Here is a 23,596-nt window from a genome sequence, read left to right on the forward strand (position 1 = left end):
ATGCTAGGTTAACCCAGCAGCACATAGGCTATCAGGCTGCTACGTGTCGTGTGTTGTGTATCCATCTGAATGCATCTTGCAGCTCAGGCCCTTCTCAGTGATTGGATGAGCAGTAAGTTACGGCTTGAGCTTGAAATGGACGAGGAAGACGACCCGGCCGCGCCCGCTGTTCCCACAGCGGTGCTGCCTGCGTTCATGGACTACAGCAGCTTTGATGGTGCGCATTAACCCAACGTTCCAACACAGGCACTATTCTGTTAATCTCTCCCAGAGTGGGATCAAGGCCAGAGAGTATGCTGGACCTAAACGTTTCCTGACCACTACTCTGAAGTGTAGTAAGTTTACCATTCCACAGTACCAAAGTTGAATCTCCTCCGTTATTTTGAATCCTCCTCAAAATACGCCAGAGCTGTACAACCACTTGGCTGAGGAGGAGGAGGGCAAGACAGTCAGCAGCTTCCTCCAGGAGCTGATGGACAGAGAGCTTCTGGACCCTGGGACAGCCCAGGATCTGCTGCTGGACTTGGATCAAGCCAGGAGGAGGACCAGGGATCCCAGCGTTACCATGGAAGCGCGCCACAGACAGGCATGTGACCACGCCCATTCAAAAGGCTGTTTCGTTTTCCCAGAGGGCCGCTGTGGTGTTATTTTGAGCTGGAGGTCCGGCTGATTTCATGACCTCAGGTACAGCTTCCAATCAGACAAAGCCGGAGCTGTTTTGACCGATGGATGCCGTTCCAGCCTGTTGTAAACAGTAATGAGGTAATCTAGCAAGCATGACCACATTTGTAGAATGAGGCTGCTCTACGGCTACACACTCCATCTCAAAGATTTATGTTTCGTTCTCGTCTGCGACACCTTTGCCAATAAGCAGCCATTTTTGCCCGAGATACAGACAGTTTATCCCGACAGAAAGACGCAGACACATTCATCATGCAAATGCAAGGACTTTGGGCGACAGGCTTTAACACTGTCGTGTTCCAACAGCCGGCGATAGATAGAGACCTAACACTTATTTACATGAAGCACTTATTTACTTGGAAAACTTCAAGATCGCCACTTTAACTAACTAACTAACTAACTAACTACCTTATCAAATTACTTGGAAATGGAGGAGAATTACAGAGAGGAGTAAAATGGGGCCCCCTCCATGCTCTTCGTCAAACTATTATTTAGCATATGCCTTATGTCATATTCTTCCATTCCTATGCATGTACCTCTCTCCACAGCTCTCTCTCCCAGCCTCTCTCTCCGAGCCTCTCTCTCCCAGGCTCTCCTTCCCAGCCTCTCTCTCCCAGCCTCTCTCTCCCAGCCTCTCTCTCCCAGCCTCTCTCTCCCAGGCTCTCTCTCCCAGGCTCTCTCTCAGCCTCTCTCTCAGCCTCTCTCTCGGCCTCTCTCTCCCAGCCTCTCTCTCCCAGCCTCTCTACCAGCCTCTCCCTCCCAGCCTCTCTCTCCCAGCCTCTCTCTCCCAGCCTCTCTCTCCCAGCCTCTCTCTCCCAGCCTCTCTCTCCCAGCCTCTCTCTCCCAGCCTCTCTACCAGCCTCTCTCTCGGCCTCTCTCTCCCAGCCTCTCTCTCCCAGCCTCTCCCTCCCAGCCTCTCTCTCCCAGCCTCTCTCTCCCAGCCTCTCTCTCCCAGCCTCTCTCTCCCAGCCTCTTCTCTCCCAGGCTCTCCCTCCCAGCCTCTCCCTCCCAGGCTCTCTCTCCCAGGCTCTCTCTCCCAGCCTCTCTCTCCTAGCCTCTCTCTCCCAGGCTCTCCCTCCCAGCCTCTCCCTCCCAGGCTCTCTCTCCCAGGCTCTCTCTCCGAGCCTCTCTCTCCCAGCCTCTCTCTTCGAGCCTCTCTCCCAGCCTCTCTATCCCAGGCTCTCTCTCACGCTTATTGCCGGTGATTTCGGCGGCTAGGTGCGGGAGACCCGGGCGCGGCGGGACGCGGAGCGCGAGCGGCTGCGGCGTGCGCAGGAGGCGAGGCGGGCGGCCCTGGAGGAGGCGCGGCAGAGGGAGCGCGAGGCAGAGGCCCGCCGGCGGGAGGAGGCGCGGCGCGGCGAGGCCCTGGTGCAGAAGGAGATGGGGAGGCTGCGACGGCAGATGGAGGAGCAGAAGGCCCTGGAGCAGCGGGGGAGGCAGAAGTACGTCTTCACCAGGGTCAGACACGATCTTCTACAGATCACAGCTGCCCTGGAGGGGGGGGGGGGGGCTTTTTACTGCCCCGCTAAATGAAGAGCTCTCTCCTGCGTATTAGGCTTTTATAAAACCACCAGGTTAAGTTCTGCTTGATAATACGAGAAAAAAAGGTATTTGCCAACTTTTAATGAAATTGCCGTGGAATATACCCAAAAGGCCTTTAAGCGTATTACATAGGGCAAAAGAAAAGCCCTTCTTAAAACAGTTAATTTCCAATTACACCACCACTGCCGACACAGAGAGAAGTCGTCGCTTGGTGAGGGCATCCCGTCACGCAGATCACACTCTGACCACAGGAGTGCCGCAGCCCAATCAAGTTCAAACACTGTAGTGACCAGTAAAGTATACAAGTCTACGCAACAATCAGAACAGTTTTGATCCACAATACTCGGAATAACAATGTAGGGAGATCTGCACAGAGGGCTTTCTCAGATTTAGAAAATGTTTTTCCTTTCATTTCAATCCAATTGGACATGCGTGAAGAGAGCGAGAGCATTAAACTGACTGCTGGAGATTGAAGGAACACCAGAAAGGTAGCGGCCATGTTTGGAAATGAATTGCGGCCAAGCCGAGGCAAGACACATTCACTTGGAAACACAAACGGAATATCAGGCTGGACTCCCACGGCTGGACCACTCCATCCTCACATCCCATCACAGGCTTTAATGAACATCATCAATCCCCTGTGTGGCTCCATCCATCACAGGGCTGTTTCGTCAGGCGGTACGTCGATGGGATGGATGGTACCTCTGTTGCTCCTCTGTTTGAGTGGAAAGGCGCTGAGCACGGGGGCCTGTCCTCCAGGGGGCACTGAACCCAGCGCTGTGCAGAGATGATATAACCACATCCCCCTCACTGCCCGGGGCGCTCCCCTCTGTGAGGAACACTCTCAAATTAAAACCGCTTACAGCCGGAACTCATAAGGTAAAATGATGAAGGAGAGCTGTGTTTCTAACATCTGTGTGTTTCCCAGGGAAAGGGAGAAGCTAGACAGGCAGAAGGCAGCGGTGCTCCCCCCCAGCGCAGGGCCCTCCTTCTCCACCTACCACCCCCCCGCAGAGCAGAGCCAGTCCAGGCTCCATATACTCAACCTCCAGGTAAGAATTTAAAGAGCCAGTGAGCCACAGCCTCGGCTGAATTCAACACTCAACACTGTCAGTTTAACGAAAGAGGGGGGCGTGTTATCCCTATCGTTACGACCCACTTAAACTTTGATACTTTTTAGTACAGTCGTTGTGTAACTGTTATGAGCGTTATATGAGTCAAGTCAGGTCACTTTTATTTATATAGCACATTTAAAAACAACAGGAGTTGACCCAAAGCGCTTTACATTTCCAGAAATCAGGGTTGGGCAGGACAGTTGTTGAAAGGGGCCCAGGGATACACAGGTCTTGACTAAAAAATAAATGCAGAAAATAAGTAGAAAATAAGTAGAAAGAGAGCAATAAAAATAGTAAGAACAGGGTTAAGGGGGTTAAGGGTTGTTAAAAGCAAGAGTGAAAAGGTATGTCTTTAAATTAGACTTAAAACTGGCAAGGGGGGTAGAGGACTTGATGTGGGGTGGAAGGGGATTCCAAAGGTTTGGTCCAGCAACAGAGAATGCCCGGTCACCTTTCGTTTTAAGACGTGTACGAAAAAAAGCTTATATAATGTTGTGTATGAAATGCACCACACACCGTAGCGTTATACTATACTACCTCGATAAAGGTCTGACGTCATTAAGGGCAACCTGCGTTCAGCAGAGTGGATCGTTCACAGTCTTTTTGGGAGAATGGTGAGAACATAGGATTTTAGCACTTTTTCCTCTTAATTGGGCACTTATTTAAGCAAAGGGGATAAAATGGCAAAGATTAGCATGTTGAAGATCATATAAGACCAATGTCCATGTTTAAGAACAAAAATAATTGGTTTTGGGTTCACCGCCTCTTTAAAGACCCCCCATATACTTTTTCCAATTATTGTGTGTGCGTGTGCATGCGTTTGTGTGTGTGTGTGTGTGCAGTTTTGTGTCAGGTATTTACCTGTGTGTTGTTCTACTTGTGGTATGTGGAGCAGGTGGATGCTTGCGTTTATGGTGCATGCGCGGGTGTTGATGTGTGTGTGTGTTGTAAGTGTGTGTGTTGATGTGTGTGTGTGTGTTACACGTGCGTGTGTTGATGTGTGTGTGTGCGTGTGTAACATGGCCGTTTGTTGATGTGTGTGTGTGTGTGTGTGTAACATGCGCGGGTGTTGATGTGTCTTTGCATAACATGCGCAGGTGTTAATGTGTGTGTGTCACATGCACGTGTGTTGATTTGTGTGTGTATAACATGCGTATGTGTTGATGTGTGTGTGTAACATGCGTATGTGTTGAAGTGTGTGTGTAACGTGCGCGTGTGTTGATGTGTGTGTGTAACATGAGCGTGTGTTGATGTGTGTGTGTGTGTGTGTGTAACCACACGGGTCTGGTCAGTGTCTGCAGAGGCCGTTCTCCGGGTGGTACTCGGTGGTGCTGGAGCGCAGGCTGCAGCTGGGTAGGGCGGCGGCACTCTGCGACTGGAAGCGGAGCCTGAGAGCGTGGCGGGCTTGGCGCACGCTCGTGTGGGCCGCCCGGGAGCACCGGGAGAGAGAGGCGACAGAGGAGGAGCTGCGGACCGAGCACAGGTACGGAGCAGGAGGAGGAGGAGGAGAGTAGGGGTGGTGGTAGTGGTGGTGTTGGTGGGGGTGGGGGTGGTGGTGGTGGTCTCTTAATGGGGGAACAGTCATGCTCGCTATCTTCTAACATGACTAATATAAGTGGTGTTCACTACAGGGCCAAATAGGTGGAGCTCCTCCAGCTCCACCTCTCTAGACCAGTTCAAGCTGATGCGTACCAGTTGCCGGGTTAGGGTTATGGTTAAGGGGTTAAGATAGGGTTATTAGGTTATTCTTCCGCTGGGCTCCTTTAAGAAATCAGGTCACCAAAGAATGAGACCCCACCGTCTGGTCATCAACCTTAATGTGCCTGGATGAAATGGCCGCCACATAGACCCTTAAGGTGGAAGCTGATTCTTCCTTTCCAGTAAGGATTGCAAGAAACGCAGTATCATTGGCACTGAGGAACACTCCGGTACCTCTCTCAGAGCTTCACACCGCTTCACAAATATCTTCCACCTGTTAGCATGAAGTGCCCCGGTGGAGGGAGCCCCTGAGTCTATGAAGGTTTGAACTACCTCCTGGTCACATGCCATTATAAGTGGATCAGGCCCCTCAAGGGCCAAACCCATAGCTGCAGGCACTCTAGTCTGGGGTGCCAGATGTGACCCCCCAGCTGTGAGAGCAGCCCCGCCTCTTCGGCAGGCACCAGGTCCACCTCTGCTGTGCCATATTTGCTCCATATTGCCTCTACTACCTCTGGGTGGAGTCGCCACTCCCCCGAGGGAGGTTTCTGGCGTGAAAGAAAGTCTGGCACCGTGTTCTGTGGCCCTGGAAGGTACATAGCCCTGAGGCTGGAAAAGTAAGGGAGAGCCCATGCAAGAAGTTGCTATGCAACCTGTAACGACTGAGCCGAACTTGTGCCCCCTTGGTGGTTCACATTGTAGACGGCTGACTTGTTGTCGCATCGTACCAGAACATGTCTGCCCCTCAAATATGGCAGGAATTTGTGGAGCGCTAAATAAATAGCATGGAGCTCGAGCACATTTATGTGCTGCATCCTGTGCTGGGCACTCCAGAGCCCTCTCACCGCCCTGTGCTGCCACAATACCCCCCAGCCAGAGGGCGAAGCATCCGTCACCACTAAGTCACGCCGTGAGGGGATCGAACCCAGTGTGACACCTTTGGCAAGATATACCCTGCGCCTCCAGGGTTGTAATGCCAGGAGGCATTGACTGGACACCCTGACCTTCCTGGATCCGTGCAACCTCGGATCTAAGTGGAGGCCATTGGTCCAAACTTGGAACGGCCGCAAGTGGAGGAGGCCCAGTTGCACTATTGACGTTACTGACGTCAACATTCCCAACAGCCGAACGGAAAGGCTGTACCTTACCATCCTGTCCTCCCGAAAATGCATTGGGTATGGCCTCTACCCGCAGCGGGGATGGGAAGGCAAGCATTTGGACGGGGTCCTGGATTCTGCCAAGGAACAGTACATGTTGGCTGGGTATTAGACAACTCTTGCCATAATTGACTGTAAGACTCAACCTTTCCACATGGCCCAGGAGGGCTGTGGTGTCCTGCTCTGCCTGTTACCGGGTTGGAGCGCAAATAAGCCAATCGTCCAGATAAGGGAGGATTTGCATTCCGGTGGATTGCTTTGGCGCGAGCTCTGCCCGCATTCACCTTGTGAAGATCTGTGGGGCGAGTGATAACCCAAATGGGAGGACCCTGTACTGGTAGGCCCGCTCTTCAAATGTGAAGCGCCGGTATGGCCTGTGATGTGGTGCTATTGGGACGTGAAAATATGCATCCTTTAAATGTATTGATGTGAACCAGCTTTGCCGTGCGACGGCCTGGAGCGGTTCATAACATAGTCGTGCATGACTAATAGCAGCCCTTGGAGGACGAATCCGTGGCTCCAACCATGCAGTTGCAGGGCTACCAGAAAAGAGTCAATGGCTAATATTGCTCTTACTCAAGCTTATTTTGTACTCTAAACCTGTATTCGCTACTGCCTCTGGCGGTCAGTAAGAATGAAATAGAAGCTTTGTTTACCTTGTGGTCAATTTTACTTGGCAACGGTGAATTATCAAATATAATTCACCGCCGGAAGTTATGAAGTGCCCATGCAAGTGAACGGAGCGTTCCACCGCATTGAGAAGACCCATGTAATAAAATATTATGTTATTTATAGTGCTGTCAGTTAAACGCGTTACTAACGGCGTTAACGCAAACCAATTTTAACGGCGTTAATTTTTTTATCGCGCGATTAACGCAATTCTTTTATTTTATTTTCTTTGGCTCAAAACAAAGAAGCAGTAGCCTGACTGCTATGTTCAAGGCAGTATGTTTGTATGTTCATCGTTTAATTGCACTATAGGCTTTTTTTTTTAATCGTCCTGTTTTGATCAGTATATGCCAATGTTGTTATCAATAAAAAAACAGTTGCACAAGGCAAGCCGATGCACTTCTCCATATTGATAAGAGCATTAAAATTAAAAAAATTAATGGGACAAATTAATCAAGGGATATTTAGCATAGAAAAAACATTTGCGATTAATCGCGATTGCTCGCGATTAATCGTGAGTTAACTATGACATTAATGCGATTAATCGCGATTAAATATTTTAATCACTTGACAGCACTAGTTATTTACATATAGAGCTCCAGGAGTCCGCAAACGGCAACAATCACCTCTCTTCCATGCTGCTGTTCACGCTGGACTGCAGGGAGTGAACGCTGATTGGCTGTTATGTTACGTCCCTCTGGGAAAGAACGCTGATTGGCATTGTGGGAGTGTCGTCTTCAATCCGCAAGCGCCAAAAAGTCGCTGTCTGCCTTTTCTCGGTCAAGAAGGTGCAATGGGACTAAATTTTAATACAGAGTCATGTCTCCACAAATGAAATTAAACTGTCTAACATTTGCTTTACCCGTTTGAAAAGGGCTGAGAAGAAGAAAATGTATTTCTCTCTAAATTATTAATCCATAATGGGTAGTCAGTTTCCTAATTACTGATGTATAATTCCATATACATTTTAATATATATACATTAGTTATGAATAGTTAAAATTCCTTACCATGACGTATTTATTTAATAATATTGTCTAGTTATCTTTTTATTTGGGTATTAAGTTGACCATACACAATATATTATCAATCAATACATATATCAATACATCCAATCTATAATATCCATATAAAATTATCTAATTGAACATTCAGTATTATATAAATACCACCATATATATACCAATGCATGCATACATATGAACATATACACTATGATAAACACCTCCTTTATCCCTTTACCTCCTGAAAATCATTTCTTTGTATTTCATTTTAAACTGGTTTATGTTCGGACATTGCTTCATCTCCCAACTGAAATTACTCCATAGCCTTACACCACAGATGGAAATACAAAACTTTAAAATGAAATTTTCCCCTTAAATTATAACCAGTAGGTAGGGTTATAGTTAGGTTAAGGGGTTATGGTTAGGTTTACGGTGGAGCTGGACCTAGAGGTGGAGCTGGACTAGGTAAGCTCCACCCATGGGCTCTGCAGGGAGCAGCCTCTCCTACTATACTTGCTGTGAAAGGTGCTGGTGGCCCCCTCTGTAGAACTGGCCGCCCTCGTTATGTTAGAAAACAGCCCAGGAGATGAAATGATCTGCCAATGGGACCATATTGATTGATCTATGATTGATGGATCCAAGTGGGTATGTCAATGGTTGCTCAATATCATTGCTCATACCAAGGTCCTGTAGTGAGGTCACCTATCACCATTGATGGGATCCATCCCCTCCAAGTGCTCTGGTCATATAGATATAATAATAATACATTTAATTTAGAGGCGCCTTTCAAGACACCCAAGGTCAATATATGATGTCATATGTGATGCTACACCTCCAGACGCGACCAGCTCGCCGCGGGGGGGGACCGGAGGCGGTTGCTACGGCGATGTTTCAGCACATGGCAGCTGTGGTGGCAGTCGGAGAAGGGTCAGCGAGAGCTCCTGGCTCAGCAGGAGCAGACCCGAAGCAAGATGGCTGCCCTCATCAGCGCCGCGTCCACCGGCAGACTGAGGGGCCCAGAGGCCCCGGCCCAAGGCCTGGGGCCGCCGGGGCCCACCGGGGAGGGGGCTGACCCTCCCGGGGTCCCAGACCGTGTGGGCACTGTCAGACAGGTAAGGTAGCCAAGCCTGCTGACGCACCACTTCCTGGTGCTGGCTTTGGTCCACTGCTGCTGAGTGAATACAACATGAGACAAGGGCCAGGAGGGCATCGCCAAACACTGTCATTCAAACAATTATACTGGGTAGCATTTGTTGGAGGAGGACGCTGTACACTGGCCTTGTGTTAGTGGGAAATGTTAAGGAGGTTGAAAGAGTTGAGGAGAAGAGCGTTGCTCCTCTGTAGAAACAGAAGATGAAGGTCTCCGTGTGGTGGGAGGCGTCACATGGAGTCAGCCGTTACACTGCTGTGTTCTCACAGCCTGCTGGAGTGGTTCAAATCACTTCATTTCATAGCGATATCGGCTACACACACACACACACACACCCACGATTGTTTATTACAATGCAATTCAATACAAATTTGTCTGTTTGTCTCTCTCACTCACTCACTCACTCATTCACTCACTCACACAAACAGAAGAAGACAGACGTCCTCCCACCCGCCCCCTCCTCTGGTCGTCAGGGCGATTCCCCTGCCGTCCCCCCTTTGATGCGACCCCCCCAGCCGTGGCAGGTGACCCGCCGCCACGCCGCCGTCTCTGCGTGTGAACGGCGGCAGGCGCAGCGGAGGAGAGGAGCGGGGGGGGGAGCGGACCAGGGGCCCCGGTCGGAGCCGCGGCACGCCGCCCAGCAGCACACCATCGCCCTGCAGAGGAAGCTCCTCCGGGAGCAGCAGGAGCAGATCCTGCTGCTGCAGAAAGAGCGCTGCCTGCTGGAGGCCCGGGGAGCTCCAGAGCAGAGGTGGGGCCCCGGCGCTGGGGTCAGGGGTTATCCACGTGTGGATGGGGGGGACGAACCCCTGAATATCTTTGCAAAATGATGGCCTACTATGTTAACTTAGAAATATGATATTTATTTTCATTATTGTTATCCATCTATATTTTCGACTGGAAATCAGTCAGAAAAATACAAAATACAAATCCCTCCTAGCCCCTGCCGTACCCTGGCGTACCAGCAGGGGAAGGTGGAAACACTGAGGTCAGGTTTGACTGCTGAGGAGAGATGAAGCCCAGCAGGGGATCAGAAAGCCTCACAATGTACCGCCATAAACAGCATGGAATTAGACCAGAACGAGGGGAGGAAGGGTCCTTAGTGCATTGTGATAGGTGTTCACTGTGATAGTTGATCATGTAGTGCACTGTGAGGTTGATCATGCAGTGCACTGTGATAGTTGATCATGTAGTGCACTGTGATATTTGATCACATAGATGGCTGTGATAGTTGATCATGTAGATGGCTGTGATAGTTATCATGTAGATGGCTGTGATGGTTATCATGTAGATGGCTGTGATGGTTGATGATGTATTGCACTGTGATAGTTGATCATGTAGATGGCTGTGATAGTTATCATGTAGATGGCTGTGATAGTTGATCAAGTAGATGGCTGTGATGGTTGATGATGTATTGCACTGTGATAGTTGATCAAGTAGATGGCTGGGATAGTTGATCACGTAGATGACTGTGATAGTTGATGATGTAGATGGCTGGGATAGTTGATGATGTAGATGGTTGGGATAGTTGATAATATACAGTAGATGGCTGTGATAGTTGATCATGTAGATGGCTGTGATGGTTGATGATGTAGATGGCTGTGATGGTTGATGATGTAGATGGCTGTGATGGTTGATGATGTAGATGGCTGTGATGGTTGATGATGTATTGCTCTGTGATAGTTGGTCATGTAGATGGCTGTGATGGTTGATGATGTAGATGGCTGTGATGGTTGATCATGTAGATGGCTGTGATGGTTGATGATGTAGATGGCTGTGATGGTTGATGATGTATTGCTCTGTGATAGTTGGTCATGTAGATGCAGGAGCGGGAAGGCATACGTAGTGTTGGCTTTGATAATTTATTTTCATTAGATCTCACCAGTAGTCCTGCCACCACCTCCCAATACATATTTCCCTAGAGGCACGGCAACCAAAACCATTATCCTGAGGAATATAAATGCGGGTTAATTAACCCCCCCCCCCCCCCACCTCCATCTAATATGGCGGGTGCCATCTTAGATCCAAGCCCTAAGCAAGGATACCAAGATGGCTGCCTGGAGAATGCAAGCTAACCTGAGAAGCCTGGTCTCCTCCTACCTGTAACCTTGTGACCATGTGTTACCCCAAGGGCCCAGGGCCGGACTGGAGACCAGAACAGTTGGGGCCGCACCCCCACCAGGAATGCAGCCAATCAGCAGCGGCCTCTCCTTGACCCTGTTGTCATGGGTCAGTGCGTCATGCCTTAATGTACATATACTCACGCATGCTCACTAACTCATTCACTTGGTCTCTGAGAGATGAAACACACTTGGACCAAACATACATCGACATATTGTGTTCCCGCACACACCTGCAGACCATACAGATGTACCAAACGCAGTACGGACACCGCCCCTGAAGAATGTGATGCTAAGATCTACTATCCTGCTCCTCCTCTGCTCTTTCTCCTCCTCTTCCTCCTCCTCTCCCTCCTCTTCTTCCTCTTCCCCCCCTCCTCCTCCTCTCCCCCTCCTCCTCTTCCTCCTCCTCTTCCTCTTCCTCTTCCACCTTTTCTTCCACAGCGATGGAGGAGCGCGCCCGGCTGCGCTTGGAGCGGAGGAGGGAGGTGGAGGAGATGAGGAGAAAGAAAGAGGAGGAGAAGCTGGTGAGATGGTGTGGGGGAGAGAGGAGAGGAAATGGGGGAGGAGAGGAAGTGGGAGAGAGAGAGGGGGGCGGGGGGGGGGGAGGAGGGGCTGGGACAGAGGGGGGGCAGCAGGTGTCTGGACAGCGTGGCCGGGGTCTTAAAGGAATGTGTCCATACGGCTCAGACCGTTCACAGTAATAGCGCTCCTGTATATGGTATATTAAGTAAAGGAGGTGGTGGTGCTGGTGGTGGTGGAGGTGGGGGGCGTGGTGAGATTGCTTTCTAGTGAGTTTGTGTGTGTTGAGGTGTGTGCGTTTTCTTTTGCCTTTTCGCTTTTGGAATGAGCCAAACTCTTTTACCTTCAGGCCCAGATGAAAGCGGAGGAGGAGGAGAGGCGGAGGCAGGAGCAGGAGGAGAGACGGGAGGAGGAGAGGAGGAGGAGGGAGGAGGGGAGGCTGCAGCGAGAGGTGGGGATGGAGGCGCTCCACACACTCAGAGGGAACAAAGTCCCCATGAATACTGAGTGTGAGAGTGTCTGTGTGGTGCATGGTGTTTGTGGTGGGTGTACCCCTGTATCTATATGAATGTGTCCGTGCTGTGTTTGGTCCATCTGTATGGTCTGCAGGTGTGCGCATGAACACAGTACGTACTGGATGTATGTTATGATGTCCAAGTGTGTTGCATCTCTCGGAGAGAGACGGTGTGTGATTGATTATGCGTGCGCGTGTATAAAGCATTACTGACCCATGACAACTGTGTGTGTGTGTGTGTGTGTGTGTGTGTGTGTGTGTGTGTGTGTGTGTGTGTGTGTGTGTGTGTGTGTGTGTGTGTGTGTGTGTGTGTGTGTGTGTGTGTGTGTGTGTGTGTGTGTGTGTGTGTGCGTGTCCCCAGAGGGAGGAGCAGCAGCAGCAGCGTGTGAGGAGCCAGCAGGCGCTGCAGACGACCGCCCGACACCATCACCAGAGAAGCCTGCTACTCCGGCGAGGGTTGGCGCCGTGGCAACGCCTCCTCCGCCTGAAGCGGGGCCACGAGCAGGTAGACCCCCATCCCCCAGCGCCCGACGGGCCCCCCTGGGGCGTAGAACTGGGCCACCGCTGTCAACAGAAGGGGCCTTTTGTGGTTAAATCCATAGCTACCTTCACATGAAGCGTACCAAACACACTACATTATTAACCATGTCTACACAAGCAGACACACACACACACACACACACACACACAGAGAAACGCATATACACACTTGAACACGCATACAAATGCAGACACACACACACGCACATGTGCGTGCGCACACACACGCACACACACACACATGCACACACACACACACAATCACGGCCACACATATATCTGCACACGCACACACACTCACACACACACACACACACACAATGACTAATTGGAGGTAGCAGCACTCCTCCACGCCTTCAAATGGAGGCATTGGAGGCTGGAGACGGCGCCTCACAGACATTCACACACACACACACACACACAGACACAGACACAGACACACACTCACACACAGACACACACAAACACACACACAGACACACACAGATGCACGTGGATTCCACACACGTAGGCTCAGTCAGAGCGTGGCTGCTTTGCCGCTCCTCCACCCCTGAGGTTTACTGAGCCGATATGAGGGAGGGCTGTTCTTCTGAATGCAGCCGGCACATTCAGCCAGGTGGTGCTTTTATGCAACACCTCTATAAGCGCAATTTATTAGTTAACTGTGATAAGGGACTCCAGCTCAGGATTGGTTGTTTAATTAACCATTTATTTGTCTCTGCCAACACACTAGTTCCACAACTGGATGTGGATTAGACAGTTGCCAAGCCACACGTGCTTGCTTCTTATGACTCTTCATGTTACCACAATCAAAATAAAGACACACATCTTCTTCATTTTTTACAAGGTTTACACTGCAGCACTTTCTCTGGGGGGCACCCCAATGCAACCCACTTTGCACCTCAGAACGCCCCAATTAGCACCCCAACACGCCCCACTTAGCACCCCAACACGCCCCACTTAGCACCCCAACACGCCCAATTAGCACCCCAATACGCCCCACTATGCACCCCAACACGGCCCACCTAGCACCCCAGTACGCCCCACTATGCACCCGAACAGGCCCCACTTAGCACCCCAATACGCCCCACTTGGCACACCAATACGCCCCACCCAGCAGTAACGAGCCAAACCTGGTCACCTAGGAAGTCCCCTGGATGAGACCACATCTCCAACCACTAGGATTAGCTAGACACACTACGCTGCAAGCTCCACTTACTCCGCTGTAAGCCTGATTATTCCGTTATTTCCTCAGAAATTTCCTCAGAAATCCTGAGGCAGCCAATTCAATGGGTTTGAGTTTCATCATTATCCGTTGCAAATGGAAATTCCAACATAAACATGGCGTTGAAGCTGAGTGCTGCACATCGACCCATCATGTCATGTCATTGGCTCGATGCACTCTGGTCACACCCCTTTCGTGTGCAGTGCACCAATTTGTCCTTCAATTGCGCCAGACTTTTCATGCGTATGTGTGTGATTGTCAAAGTCACTGTTGGCATCCATCTCTGGTATTAACACTCTTCCCCCCCCCCCCCAGCTTGCTGTGAGGCACCACATGGGGCGGGTCCTGTCAACAGGCCTCCGAGCCTGGCATCACTGGACCAGCGCCTCCCTGTCTGAGAAACAGGCAGCAGCAGATCAGCTGAACCGACAGCTCCTGCTGCGGCAGGCTGTGGCCTGCTGGAGACGGGTGTGTATACACGCACACCTTAGCTAGAGCTAACACACCAACTACAAGGACCCAGCTCTGTGTAGCTGGTGTGTTAGCACACCTTGAGCTACCACACCAACTACAAGGACCCAGCTCTGTGTAGCTGGTGTGTTAGCACACCTTGAGCTAACACACAACTACAAGGACCCAGCTCTGTGTAGCTGGTGTGTTAGCACACCCTGAGTTAACACACAACTTACAAGGACCCAGCTCTGTGTAGCTGGTGTGTTAGCACACCTTGAGCTAACACACAACTACAAGGACCCAGCTCTGTGTAGCTGGTGTGTTAGCACACCTTGAGCTAACACACAACTACAAGGACCCAGCTCTGTGTAGCTGGAGTGTTAGCACACCTTGAGCTATCGACCCCCCCCCCCCCCTTCCAGCTGGTGGAGTGCCGGGCGCGGCTGGAGGAGCGCGCCCAGGACCACCACCGCGCCACCGCCCAGCGCCGCGTGCTGCGCGCCCTGCTGGCCCTCCTGACCCGGGAGAGGCTGCTCCAGTGGGACCGGCTGGAGGAGGCCCGGCAGCACAGCAGCAGGTGGGCTCCCCGCGCCGCCTGACCCCCGCCCCAACACTACAACACCCCGCCCCGCCCCAACACTTCACCACCCGCCCCGCCCGAACACTTCACCACCCAGCTGAAGTACATTACAGTAGCAGTACTAGGAATTACATTACAACTAGAACTACTTGTAGAACTATGAAGTACATTACAGTAGTACTATGAAGTACATTACAGTAGGGGTATTTACCATTTAACTGGCAACCCTACTATTAATAAAAAAGAAAATATAGAAAACATAATTAGGTTTCCCCTCCTCTGGAAAGCAGCTCAGTGCAGGGTTACCCCGGGAGGGAGGGGTTCTGACCCCATTAACTTCCTCAATAAGGATTAAGATAACGTATCTGTAGCGGCCGCCGGTCCAGGGAGCGGGGCAGGTTGTGCGTGCATGGGCCACGCATGATGGGGGCGGCCGTGCAGACACAGGCCAGGACCCTTAAGTGCTCTGATATTCAGCACATCGTTAATAATGTCTGATGTTCCTGAGAACATTACCTGGCCAAGTTCCATTCACTAATACAGGAACTATGTCCATAGAGATTAGATGATCTATTTTCTTTACATTCCTCCACGTGAAGGTGAACTCACAATGTACTTGAATGGTTAAGTTCTCCCGCGGACCCTACAGGAACCACCGTCCTCCTGACCTGGTCACCAGCAATACTAACGTTACCAGACTGATCTCACGCTGGCCCTCTGGATGCCTGAAGCTCACTGGCCTGTCTGTCTACCTGTATCTCCATCTACCTCTGTCTGTCTGTCTGTCTGTCCCTCCCTCTCCTGTCCGTCTGTCTGTCCCTTCCTCCCTCTCCTGTCTGTCTGTCTGTCTGTCTGTCTGTCTGTCTGTCTGTCTGTCTGTCCCTCTCCTGTCCGTCTGTCTGTCCCTCCCTCCCTCCCTCTCCTGTCTGCCTCCCTCCCTCTCCTGTCTGTCTGTCTGTCTGTCTGTCCCTCCCTCCCTCTCCTGTCTGTCCCTCCCTCCCTCTCCTGTCTGTCTGTCTGTCCCTCCCTCTCCTGTCTGTCTGTCCCTCCCTCTCCTGTCTGTCTGTCTGTCCCTCCCTCTCCTGTCTGTCTGTCTGTCTGTCCCTCCCTATCCTGTCCGTCTGTCCCTCCCTTCCTCCGTCTGTCTGTCCAGGCGTGTGTTGCGGCGCTGTCTCCGGGTGTGGGTCCTCCTCCCCGGCCGGCAGAGGGAGGAGCGGGAGAAGGAGGCACGCAGGGAGCAGCTGAGGAGGAGGGTGGAGGAGGTGCTGCCAGACTTCCGCTGCTCGCCCCTGGGCTCCTTCTGAATCTAACGCACACACACACACACACACACACACACACTCCAGTCCCTCTGACCCAAGACCTGATCCTCGGAGCAGCAGGTCGTCAGAAGGAAATCAGAACACGTCTGTATTTTTGTTTTATATTTAGACGGTTGTTTGGGGGGGGGACCTGAAGAAAGGGCAGGGGCCTTTGTGGAGGATGTCCGTTTCATCAGCCCCCCCCCCCCCCCCCCCCCCGTGCTGAGCAGGTCTCAGTCCATCTCCGTTCTAACCTCATCAGGGCCATGACCCCGCCTTCCCGTTAATCCACCCTCCCCAATGTACACCACAACGTTATAAAAGAATACAATTACATTTATTGATTTGTCGCTCGCATCATTTCAAGGCACTGAATGTGAAGTCTGTACAAATGAAAGTTGAAGAATATTCAACTTTCACAACAAAAAGATTACGATGAAAGGAAAAAATGTGTAGTGGAGCAAAGGGCAGGAAATACACACTAGAGAAGTATACACTGTCAATCATGAACAGCTGCGTAGCTGTGTGGGATCCTCATTAACGGTTGTCCTGATTGCTTAGTCAAGTCTATTTACAACCTGACTCAGGGCAGTTCAGCCTGGAAGGGGCCATACTGCCATCTAGTGTCCTTGGACGGTACAGCAGCCAGAACAATGAATAAATAAGAGCCGTTGGACTCCTCACACCGCGTCAAGGGTGGGCGCTGGTGCCTTCAGGTGCATGGTCATGAACTCGGCCCAGTTGTCACGGAGACCGCGGGAGTAGTTGGTGGTGTCGCCGGGGGCCCCGTGCCGCGCGGCCAGGCGGACCTCCCGCTCCGTCACGTTGAGGCTGACGTGCACCAGCTGCACCAGGAGCAGGTGGAGCAGGCCCGCCGTCACCATGCTGCAGTACCACGCACAGGTGAAGCACAGCGCGTCGCTGGAACACACACACAGTCAGGAGAAACAGAATGATCCGCCATCCAAGTGAGGTGAGCTCCTGACTGACGGGGGCTGTGGTTCAGGGGGTTTGATACCCGGCCATTTCAAAGCCCAATCCCCACAGTCTGGGCCTCTTAGGGTAAGACTCCCAACTTATTCTGATTCAGCCTTCTTTTTATTTACAGAATCCTACTTGGGAAGCTTCCTTTTAACCTTACCTCCCTGTTGAAATTCACGTCTACCTGTCACAGTACCAGGTTAGAGTCTCATTTCCTTAGTTACTACTTAAATTAGATCTGATTTTGGAAAATAGTCTTTTAGCTTCTTTGCCCCCTCTAGATGGAATTCTATTAAAAAAAAAACTTTTGTGTCAGTAAATTAATAAGAGTTCACTAAATGAGATGGAAGCTCAGTGCTCTTGTATTAATTTCTCATAACTATTGTTATTTATGTATTTTATCTTTCTTTTTATTTCTGATTTCTTAAATGTTATTTAATGTAATTACTAATTTTTTTTAAATGTTTTTTCTACACCCTGTATTTCTGACCTCTTATCAGGGCATTGCTGTAAAAGAGCCTTGTGCTCAGCCAATTTTCCCTGAATAAACAATGAATTGGATTGAATTGAATTATTCATCTTAAAGGGGACACATCACAACATCACCAGGTGTGAATGTGATTAGCCATTACAAGCAGGTTTGAAAATGTGCAGCATTGTGACATCACAGGTGGGCGTTGCTCATCTATCCGTCACACATCTAGGTGGAAGCGCCCACCTGTGATGTCACAATGCTGCACATTTTGAAAACGGCTTGTAATGGCTAATCACACTCACACCTGGTGGTATGATATGTCCCCTCTAAGTGAACTGAGGCTCTGGATGAAAGTGTCTGTCTGCTAGTTGACTCAAAAGCAAACTACTCAATAAAATCACTATGATGTGAACAGCAAATGGGAGCCTGGTTCTCCCTTGATATGTAATGTTACCAGTTTAAACAGTTCAAAAGTGGAATAAAACCAGATTCCAAATACTTTTCTTGATGCGGTTCATTAATAAACAATGTTTTTCTTTGAAAAATAATCTAAATCTGAACCGCATGTGTGCGAGTGAATGAGGGTTTGTCTGACTGGGTGCAGTAGTGGTGCTGAGCTGGTGGGCTTTTTAAAGAGCATACCCAGAGCGACCCACTTCAAACCTCTAAAGCGACGCTCTATTGTGAGGAGAAGAGCTTCACACAAGACGCCAGCAGCGCCACACTGACTGAGACGCTGGGTGGGAGTGTGGGCCAGAGAACACACTGCCTGGTGTTTTATTACACAACCTGGGAGTCAGTAGCATGGGGGGCTTTCAGGTCACAACAAAGACCTCCTGCTGGGCTCACCAGATCCCTTGAAGACCACATGGGGTCCATCTGGGGGTTCTGTTCTCCCGTGTGGGGGTCTCAGGCTGTGATGGCTGATGGTGCCACTATGAAGTGGAGTGGGGACCAAAGTACGACTGTTAATGTAAAAACTTGCTAAAACTGCTATAGCTGCGTTCCAAATCCATTTTCCTCCATTCTCCATCGTTGTTCACTATCCCCTTGTGGAGAAGAGCAGCAGGTAGAGGGCGAGAGAGACGGAGAGCCGTGCTGCTTCCGTCCACGGAATGTTGTCTAGGCCAATCATAGCCTTCAGACCTGGATTTATAGATGAATATCTAATGCTGTCTTAAAAATAACTCTAGAAGCCCTTCCTGTGTGGGGCGCACTGATGTGTCCTCAGTGCTTCTCTTACCGACTACGGATTGAAACCATAAGTAAGATGGCGACCAAGGAGAACACATCCTTATGTAATAAGGATTGGAATGGTGTGTGCGTGTGCTTGTGTTTGTGCGGATGTGGTTGTTTATGCATGTGCTTGTGAGTTTGAGCGAGTGTGCTTGTGTGTGTGTGCGTTTGTGCGAGTGTGCTTGTGTGCGTTTGTGCGCATGTGCTTGTGTGTGTGCGTTGGTGCGCATGTACGTGTGTGTACCTGTACTGGCTATAGACGCCGGGGCAGTACAGCAGGGCGAGGAGGACGTTCTGACCAGGACACACGCTGCGCAGCACCAGACCAATGCCATACAGCGACGTCAGCAGGAAGAGGAGGAGTGTGAGCAGGAAGCTGCAGTGATTGGCTTGCCCCACACAGCTGTTGATCCTGAACCACATAGACAGAGGGACAAAGAGTGACAGAAGACTTCATCACCACAGGTGCTGGGGGCACACACACACACACACACACACACACACACACACACACACACACACACACACACACACACACACACACACACACACACACACACACACACACACACGTTGGATGACATTGGATGATAAATTATCTATATGCAAGTTTGGAGACAATAAAGCCTTGTGGTAAACATTATGCCACCGCTTGAAGGCCCAGAGGACGTGTGTTCTGAGGCCTAGAGGACGTGTGTTCTGAGGCCTAGAGGAGGTGTGTTCTGAGGCCTAGAGGACGTGTGGTATGAGGCCTAGAGGACGTGTGGTATGAGGCTAAGAGGACGTGTGTTCACTCTAAGCTTGTTTGTCACTCATTACACTGCTGGTATGGAAGTCTGCCTGAAGCAGGGCTTCGACCCAAGTATGGCTGTTTGAAATCCAACCCAGAACCTTTAGGGTTGGTGGTCATGCCCTACTGGGGGCGGGACTAGACAGACTCCACTCCACAATAATAACAGAAAGCCTGTAATAGAACCGTAGAATAAAGAAACGAGCAGATGGTGTCCTGATAAAGAGAGGAGCTCCAGGGGAAGGGCCCCGTGGTGCCGAGCAGAACCCACCAGACACAGTGGTGGTCCAGCCTCTGCACGCACACGCCGCAGATCCGACAGTGTCCAGCCCGGGGCGGCCGGGCCAGACCACAGGCGAGGCACCAGTCCTCCCGGGCGCTCTGCTCCCCCTCGGGCCCCAGCAGCACCTCCTCCCTCCCCACAGGCCCCTGGAAGGCGGGGTCTGTGTGGTAGCGCGCCGCGGCGTAGGTAACGGTGCTGTGAGGGGGTCGGGCCCGCCGCACCAACCCCGGGTCCCGCTTGGTGTGGAGCATGGCGGCCACCGTCAGCACCACCCCACCCGTCACCACCGCCAGCTGCACGGGGCTGACGCCGCCACGGGGCAGCACCTCGCTGACGAACAGGAAGTACATGTAGGCCAGGGAGAAGAGTGCCAGGCTGAGGAAGAACAGGGTACGGCCTTTCTTGCGGTGAGTGACGTAGTAGTACCACAGCACCAGCACAGGCAGCGCCGTCAGCACCGCCACGCCCAGCAGGAAGTGCAGCGCGGCCAGCCGCAGCAGCGCGGGCAGCAGTACGAGGGGCGGGACAACGGACAGCTCCAGTCGGCGGGCCCCGCCCCACAGCCAGGGCACGCGCACGCGGTCCGAGAGCACGGCGGAGAGGCGGTCCAGGGAGCCCTGCGCCTGGGGCTGTAGCTTCATCCACCTACAGGAGGACATGGGGCACAGGGTCAGGGGTCAACCTGCTGAGACCTGCCTCGCATCAAGGCCCCATACATATATATAGGGGAATACACGCAAGAACCTCCATTTGATTATCCTGAATCAACTCACAATGTCACATGGTTGAATGAATCTCATACCTTTCATTTGTAAAAAGTAGTTTTTTTCTTTTTGGATTATAATTGATTTAAATGTAGTGTATGACTGTAGTTTTATGATTTACTGCAGTAGGTTGAATTGTATTCAGAAATGCTGACGCGGTGCTACAAGCCGACAAAAGTAAATATAACGACCACTTCTTCACTGTTGAAAAACAGATCTTAAATCTCGATGAGGTCCTTCTCCTTATGAATCAAGGTGAACACATTAAATAACGCACCTACTGATGCAGCCTTCAGTTTCAAGGAGGTGCTCCACAATGCTGTTCCTAGATTAAATGGAGGCTGGAGAAGGCCACACCAACACAAGAGAAAGCTTAACCAATTTATGTGATGTCAACGGCCCTTTTGGAGGTCAGGCTTCTGCATATGGATAGGGACACCTGAATGGTCTTCACAGGATAATAAGTGTAATCTCATCTATCCTCATTAATCATCTCAAACAGCAGAGTCCTTCCTGCTACTATAATTTCCAAGGAAAGGAGACACCTAGCATGTTGAAGGGGATTCACCTTCGTGGATTCATCCTCATGGGATTGGCTCATCCATTTTTAATCAAGAAGCCAGAAGCAGCGTGGGTCGGTGTTGTATTACTCTCTCCCCACCCCTTAGTTACCTGTCACAGACCTCATCCAGGTCCTCACAGTCACAGCAACAGGCGGCCACATGACTCCGCTCTCCTTGGCGGTTGATGTACTCACAACAGCACAAGGCCTCATCCATCTCCGACCTCCGATTGGCTCTCTTCTTCATGACGGACAGCCTCGCAGCCAATCACCACCAGGCATTAGTACAGTGATGGGTGCATGGAGGATAGCCACTGCCCTGCTGAAAAGAAATGGGAATTTATTACATAAAAATACACATTGCATACAGGAAACCAATCTGTAGAAAACAAAAACCAATTAGGTTCAGTATCTCTTTAACAAGGGAGTCCTGGCCAAGACAGAAGCATATAGTCCCACAAAAAATATAATTGAAAAAACGGACAACATAAAACAGAAAAAGACAATTGGCAATTTAACATAATCTCAACATGATCATCACCAGCAACGTTCAATATTAGAACATGTGCATTTAGTACTCAAATAGCCCTTTATCCTACTTTTAAACAGTTTCAATATTGGAATGCAGTCTAATTTAAGATGACTGCAGTTTATACCAGGATGTGGGTGCAAAAACTTTAAAGGCACTCTCACCGAAGACAGTTCGAATTCGGGGAATGTCAAACATGATCTGCCCATATGATCGAAGAGTAAAATTCCGTGTGGTGGCTTTAGGAGTCAGGAGAGAACATATGTAAGACGGCAGTTCAAATAATGTGGCCTTATTAAGACAAATATACCAATGCTCCAACCTTCATACAAGCTACAGTGCTGAGTACGAAAACCAGAATTTGTTACAAATCTTAGTCCTGCATGATATAATACTGAATCCAGTATTTTCAGAGAAGATTGATTGGCATACATGCATAAAATATCACCATAATCCAGTATTGACAGAAATGTTGCTTGGACTACTTCTCACACTTAAAAGGAAACAACACAACTGTTGTTTCTATAATAAAATCCGAACTTTACTCTAACTTTTTTTGTTAGAGACTCAATGTGATGTTTATTGTTGCTGTTTTTTGTGTTCTTGGTTTCTTCTAAGAAGAAACCAAGATATTTGTAGACACAAACTCGTACTCTAGTGTAACAATCTGACAAACATCGTCTGTTTTCCTTGATTTTGAGAAGCACATAATTTTAGTTTTGTCAGAGTTTAATACATGTCTCAATTTGTGGAGATTCTCCTGAATAGTATTAAAAGCAGATTGCAGTTCTTCTGTGGCACTTGCGAAGGATGAGGCAGAACAATACAAAACGGTGTAATCCGCATAAAAATGACACTTTGCTTTTGTTACACAAGTCATTTATATAAATATTAAATACAATTGTGTTTCAGGGGTGTGTGTAGAAGTAACAACAAAAAGTCTGCGCAGCTGATAGGCCTATTGGCTTAAACCCTAACCCTAACCAGCTGGAAACCCATTTGAGTCTTTTTGGCTGAAGCAGTTCCACTGAATTAACAGATCCCCGATCGTCACACATCTGCAATGGGAAAATTCCAGTAGACTTCAAATTATTAGCGGCATTTAGGTGGCAACATAAGCCATTACACTCATTAAATGTCTGTATTATTCTGTATCCCTCCCAGACTCCAAAATTAAGATGATTATTCAACCTTAAGCAACAAGTTGAATTGAAAGACCTTTCAAAGATCTTCCACCAGCCATGGTTGTCCATCTCCACTGCGGTTAAAGCCTTATATCATTAATCAGTTATTGAACGACAAATGATAGTAACGAAATTGGTCTTTTTCTGGGCCAATGAAGGACCAATTTAAGTGTACATCGTCGACGTACACCTGTCATTCCCCAACCGATGTTTTAATTTAAGACATCAGGCAGTTTTGAGAAAAGTGTCCTGAATCCCATAACCATCTATTAAAAACAACCTTCCCTCCCGTTCCTGAAACGCATCAGTACAATGTCGTGCAAATTCAATCACAACGTCAAGTAGTTAACAGTAACGTATCTGTCAAGCAACACACTAATCGACGTCAATAAAACAAGAGACATTAATAGAGCGATTGCTTACAGCACTCAATCGCGTCGTTCCTTTTCCGCGTCGGTACGTAGTAGCAGGATGACGCGCCGTGGGGGTGTTTCTCCCCGTCACAGACCTCAAACGTCACAA

The 23,596-nt window shown here is 49.9% G+C and overlaps 2 protein-coding genes across 4 annotated transcripts in view; one reads left to right on the forward strand and one right to left on the reverse strand.

Annotated features, from left to right (window-relative positions):
• Nucleotides 1-16,421, forward strand: part of ccdc191 (coiled-coil domain containing 191) — an 18,763-nt gene extending 2,342 nt beyond the window's left edge. The window contains exons 4-17 of the mRNA XM_056584623.1: nucleotides 83-217; nucleotides 408-586; nucleotides 1,900-2,123; nucleotides 3,152-3,275; nucleotides 4,631-4,821; nucleotides 8,704-8,977; nucleotides 9,444-9,766; nucleotides 11,147-11,244; nucleotides 11,580-11,662; nucleotides 12,007-12,108; nucleotides 12,533-12,676; nucleotides 14,252-14,404; nucleotides 14,812-14,966; nucleotides 16,123-16,421. Of these exons, the coding sequence (XP_056440598.1) occupies nucleotides 83-217; nucleotides 408-586; nucleotides 1,900-2,123; nucleotides 3,152-3,275; nucleotides 4,631-4,821; nucleotides 8,704-8,977; nucleotides 9,444-9,766; nucleotides 11,147-11,244; nucleotides 11,580-11,662; nucleotides 12,007-12,108; nucleotides 12,533-12,676; nucleotides 14,252-14,404; nucleotides 14,812-14,966; nucleotides 16,123-16,273 (2,336 nt within the window). The 3' untranslated portion in view covers nucleotides 16,274-16,421. The remainder of the gene's footprint in view (nucleotides 1-82; nucleotides 218-407; nucleotides 587-1,899; nucleotides 2,124-3,151; nucleotides 3,276-4,630; nucleotides 4,822-8,703; nucleotides 8,978-9,443; nucleotides 9,767-11,146; nucleotides 11,245-11,579; nucleotides 11,663-12,006; nucleotides 12,109-12,532; nucleotides 12,677-14,251; nucleotides 14,405-14,811; nucleotides 14,967-16,122) is intronic.
• Nucleotides 16,422-16,589: 168 nt separating this feature from the next.
• Nucleotides 16,590-23,580, reverse strand: zdhhc23b (zinc finger DHHC-type palmitoyltransferase 23b). 3 transcript variants are annotated; one of them, XM_056584765.1, is made up of 5 exons: nucleotides 23,498-23,580; nucleotides 21,472-21,683; nucleotides 20,024-20,680; nucleotides 19,207-19,374; nucleotides 16,590-17,191 (listed from the first exon to the last, which is right to left on the reverse strand). In XM_056584765.1, the coding sequence occupies exons 2-5, from the start codon at nucleotides 21,606-21,608 to the stop codon at nucleotides 16,951-16,953; spliced, it is 1,203 nt and encodes a 400-aa protein (XP_056440740.1). In that variant the 5' UTR covers nucleotides 21,609-21,683; nucleotides 23,498-23,580; the 3' UTR covers nucleotides 16,590-16,950. The 3 variants fall into 3 exon arrangements, with proteins under 3 accessions (XP_056440740.1, XP_056440741.1, XP_056440742.1); XM_056584766.1 differs by having other exon boundaries at nucleotides 16,613-17,191; nucleotides 21,472-21,680; XM_056584767.1 differs by lacking the exon at nucleotides 23,498-23,580 and having other exon boundaries at nucleotides 16,613-17,191; nucleotides 21,077-21,565.
• Nucleotides 23,581-23,596: the final 16 nt, after the last annotated feature.

The sequence above is a fragment of the Gadus chalcogrammus genome, chromosome 23 (genome assembly GCF_026213295.1).
Source record: "Gadus chalcogrammus isolate NIFS_2021 chromosome 23, NIFS_Gcha_1.0, whole genome shotgun sequence".
Lineage (NCBI taxonomy): Eukaryota > Metazoa > Chordata > Actinopteri > Gadiformes > Gadidae > Gadus > Gadus chalcogrammus.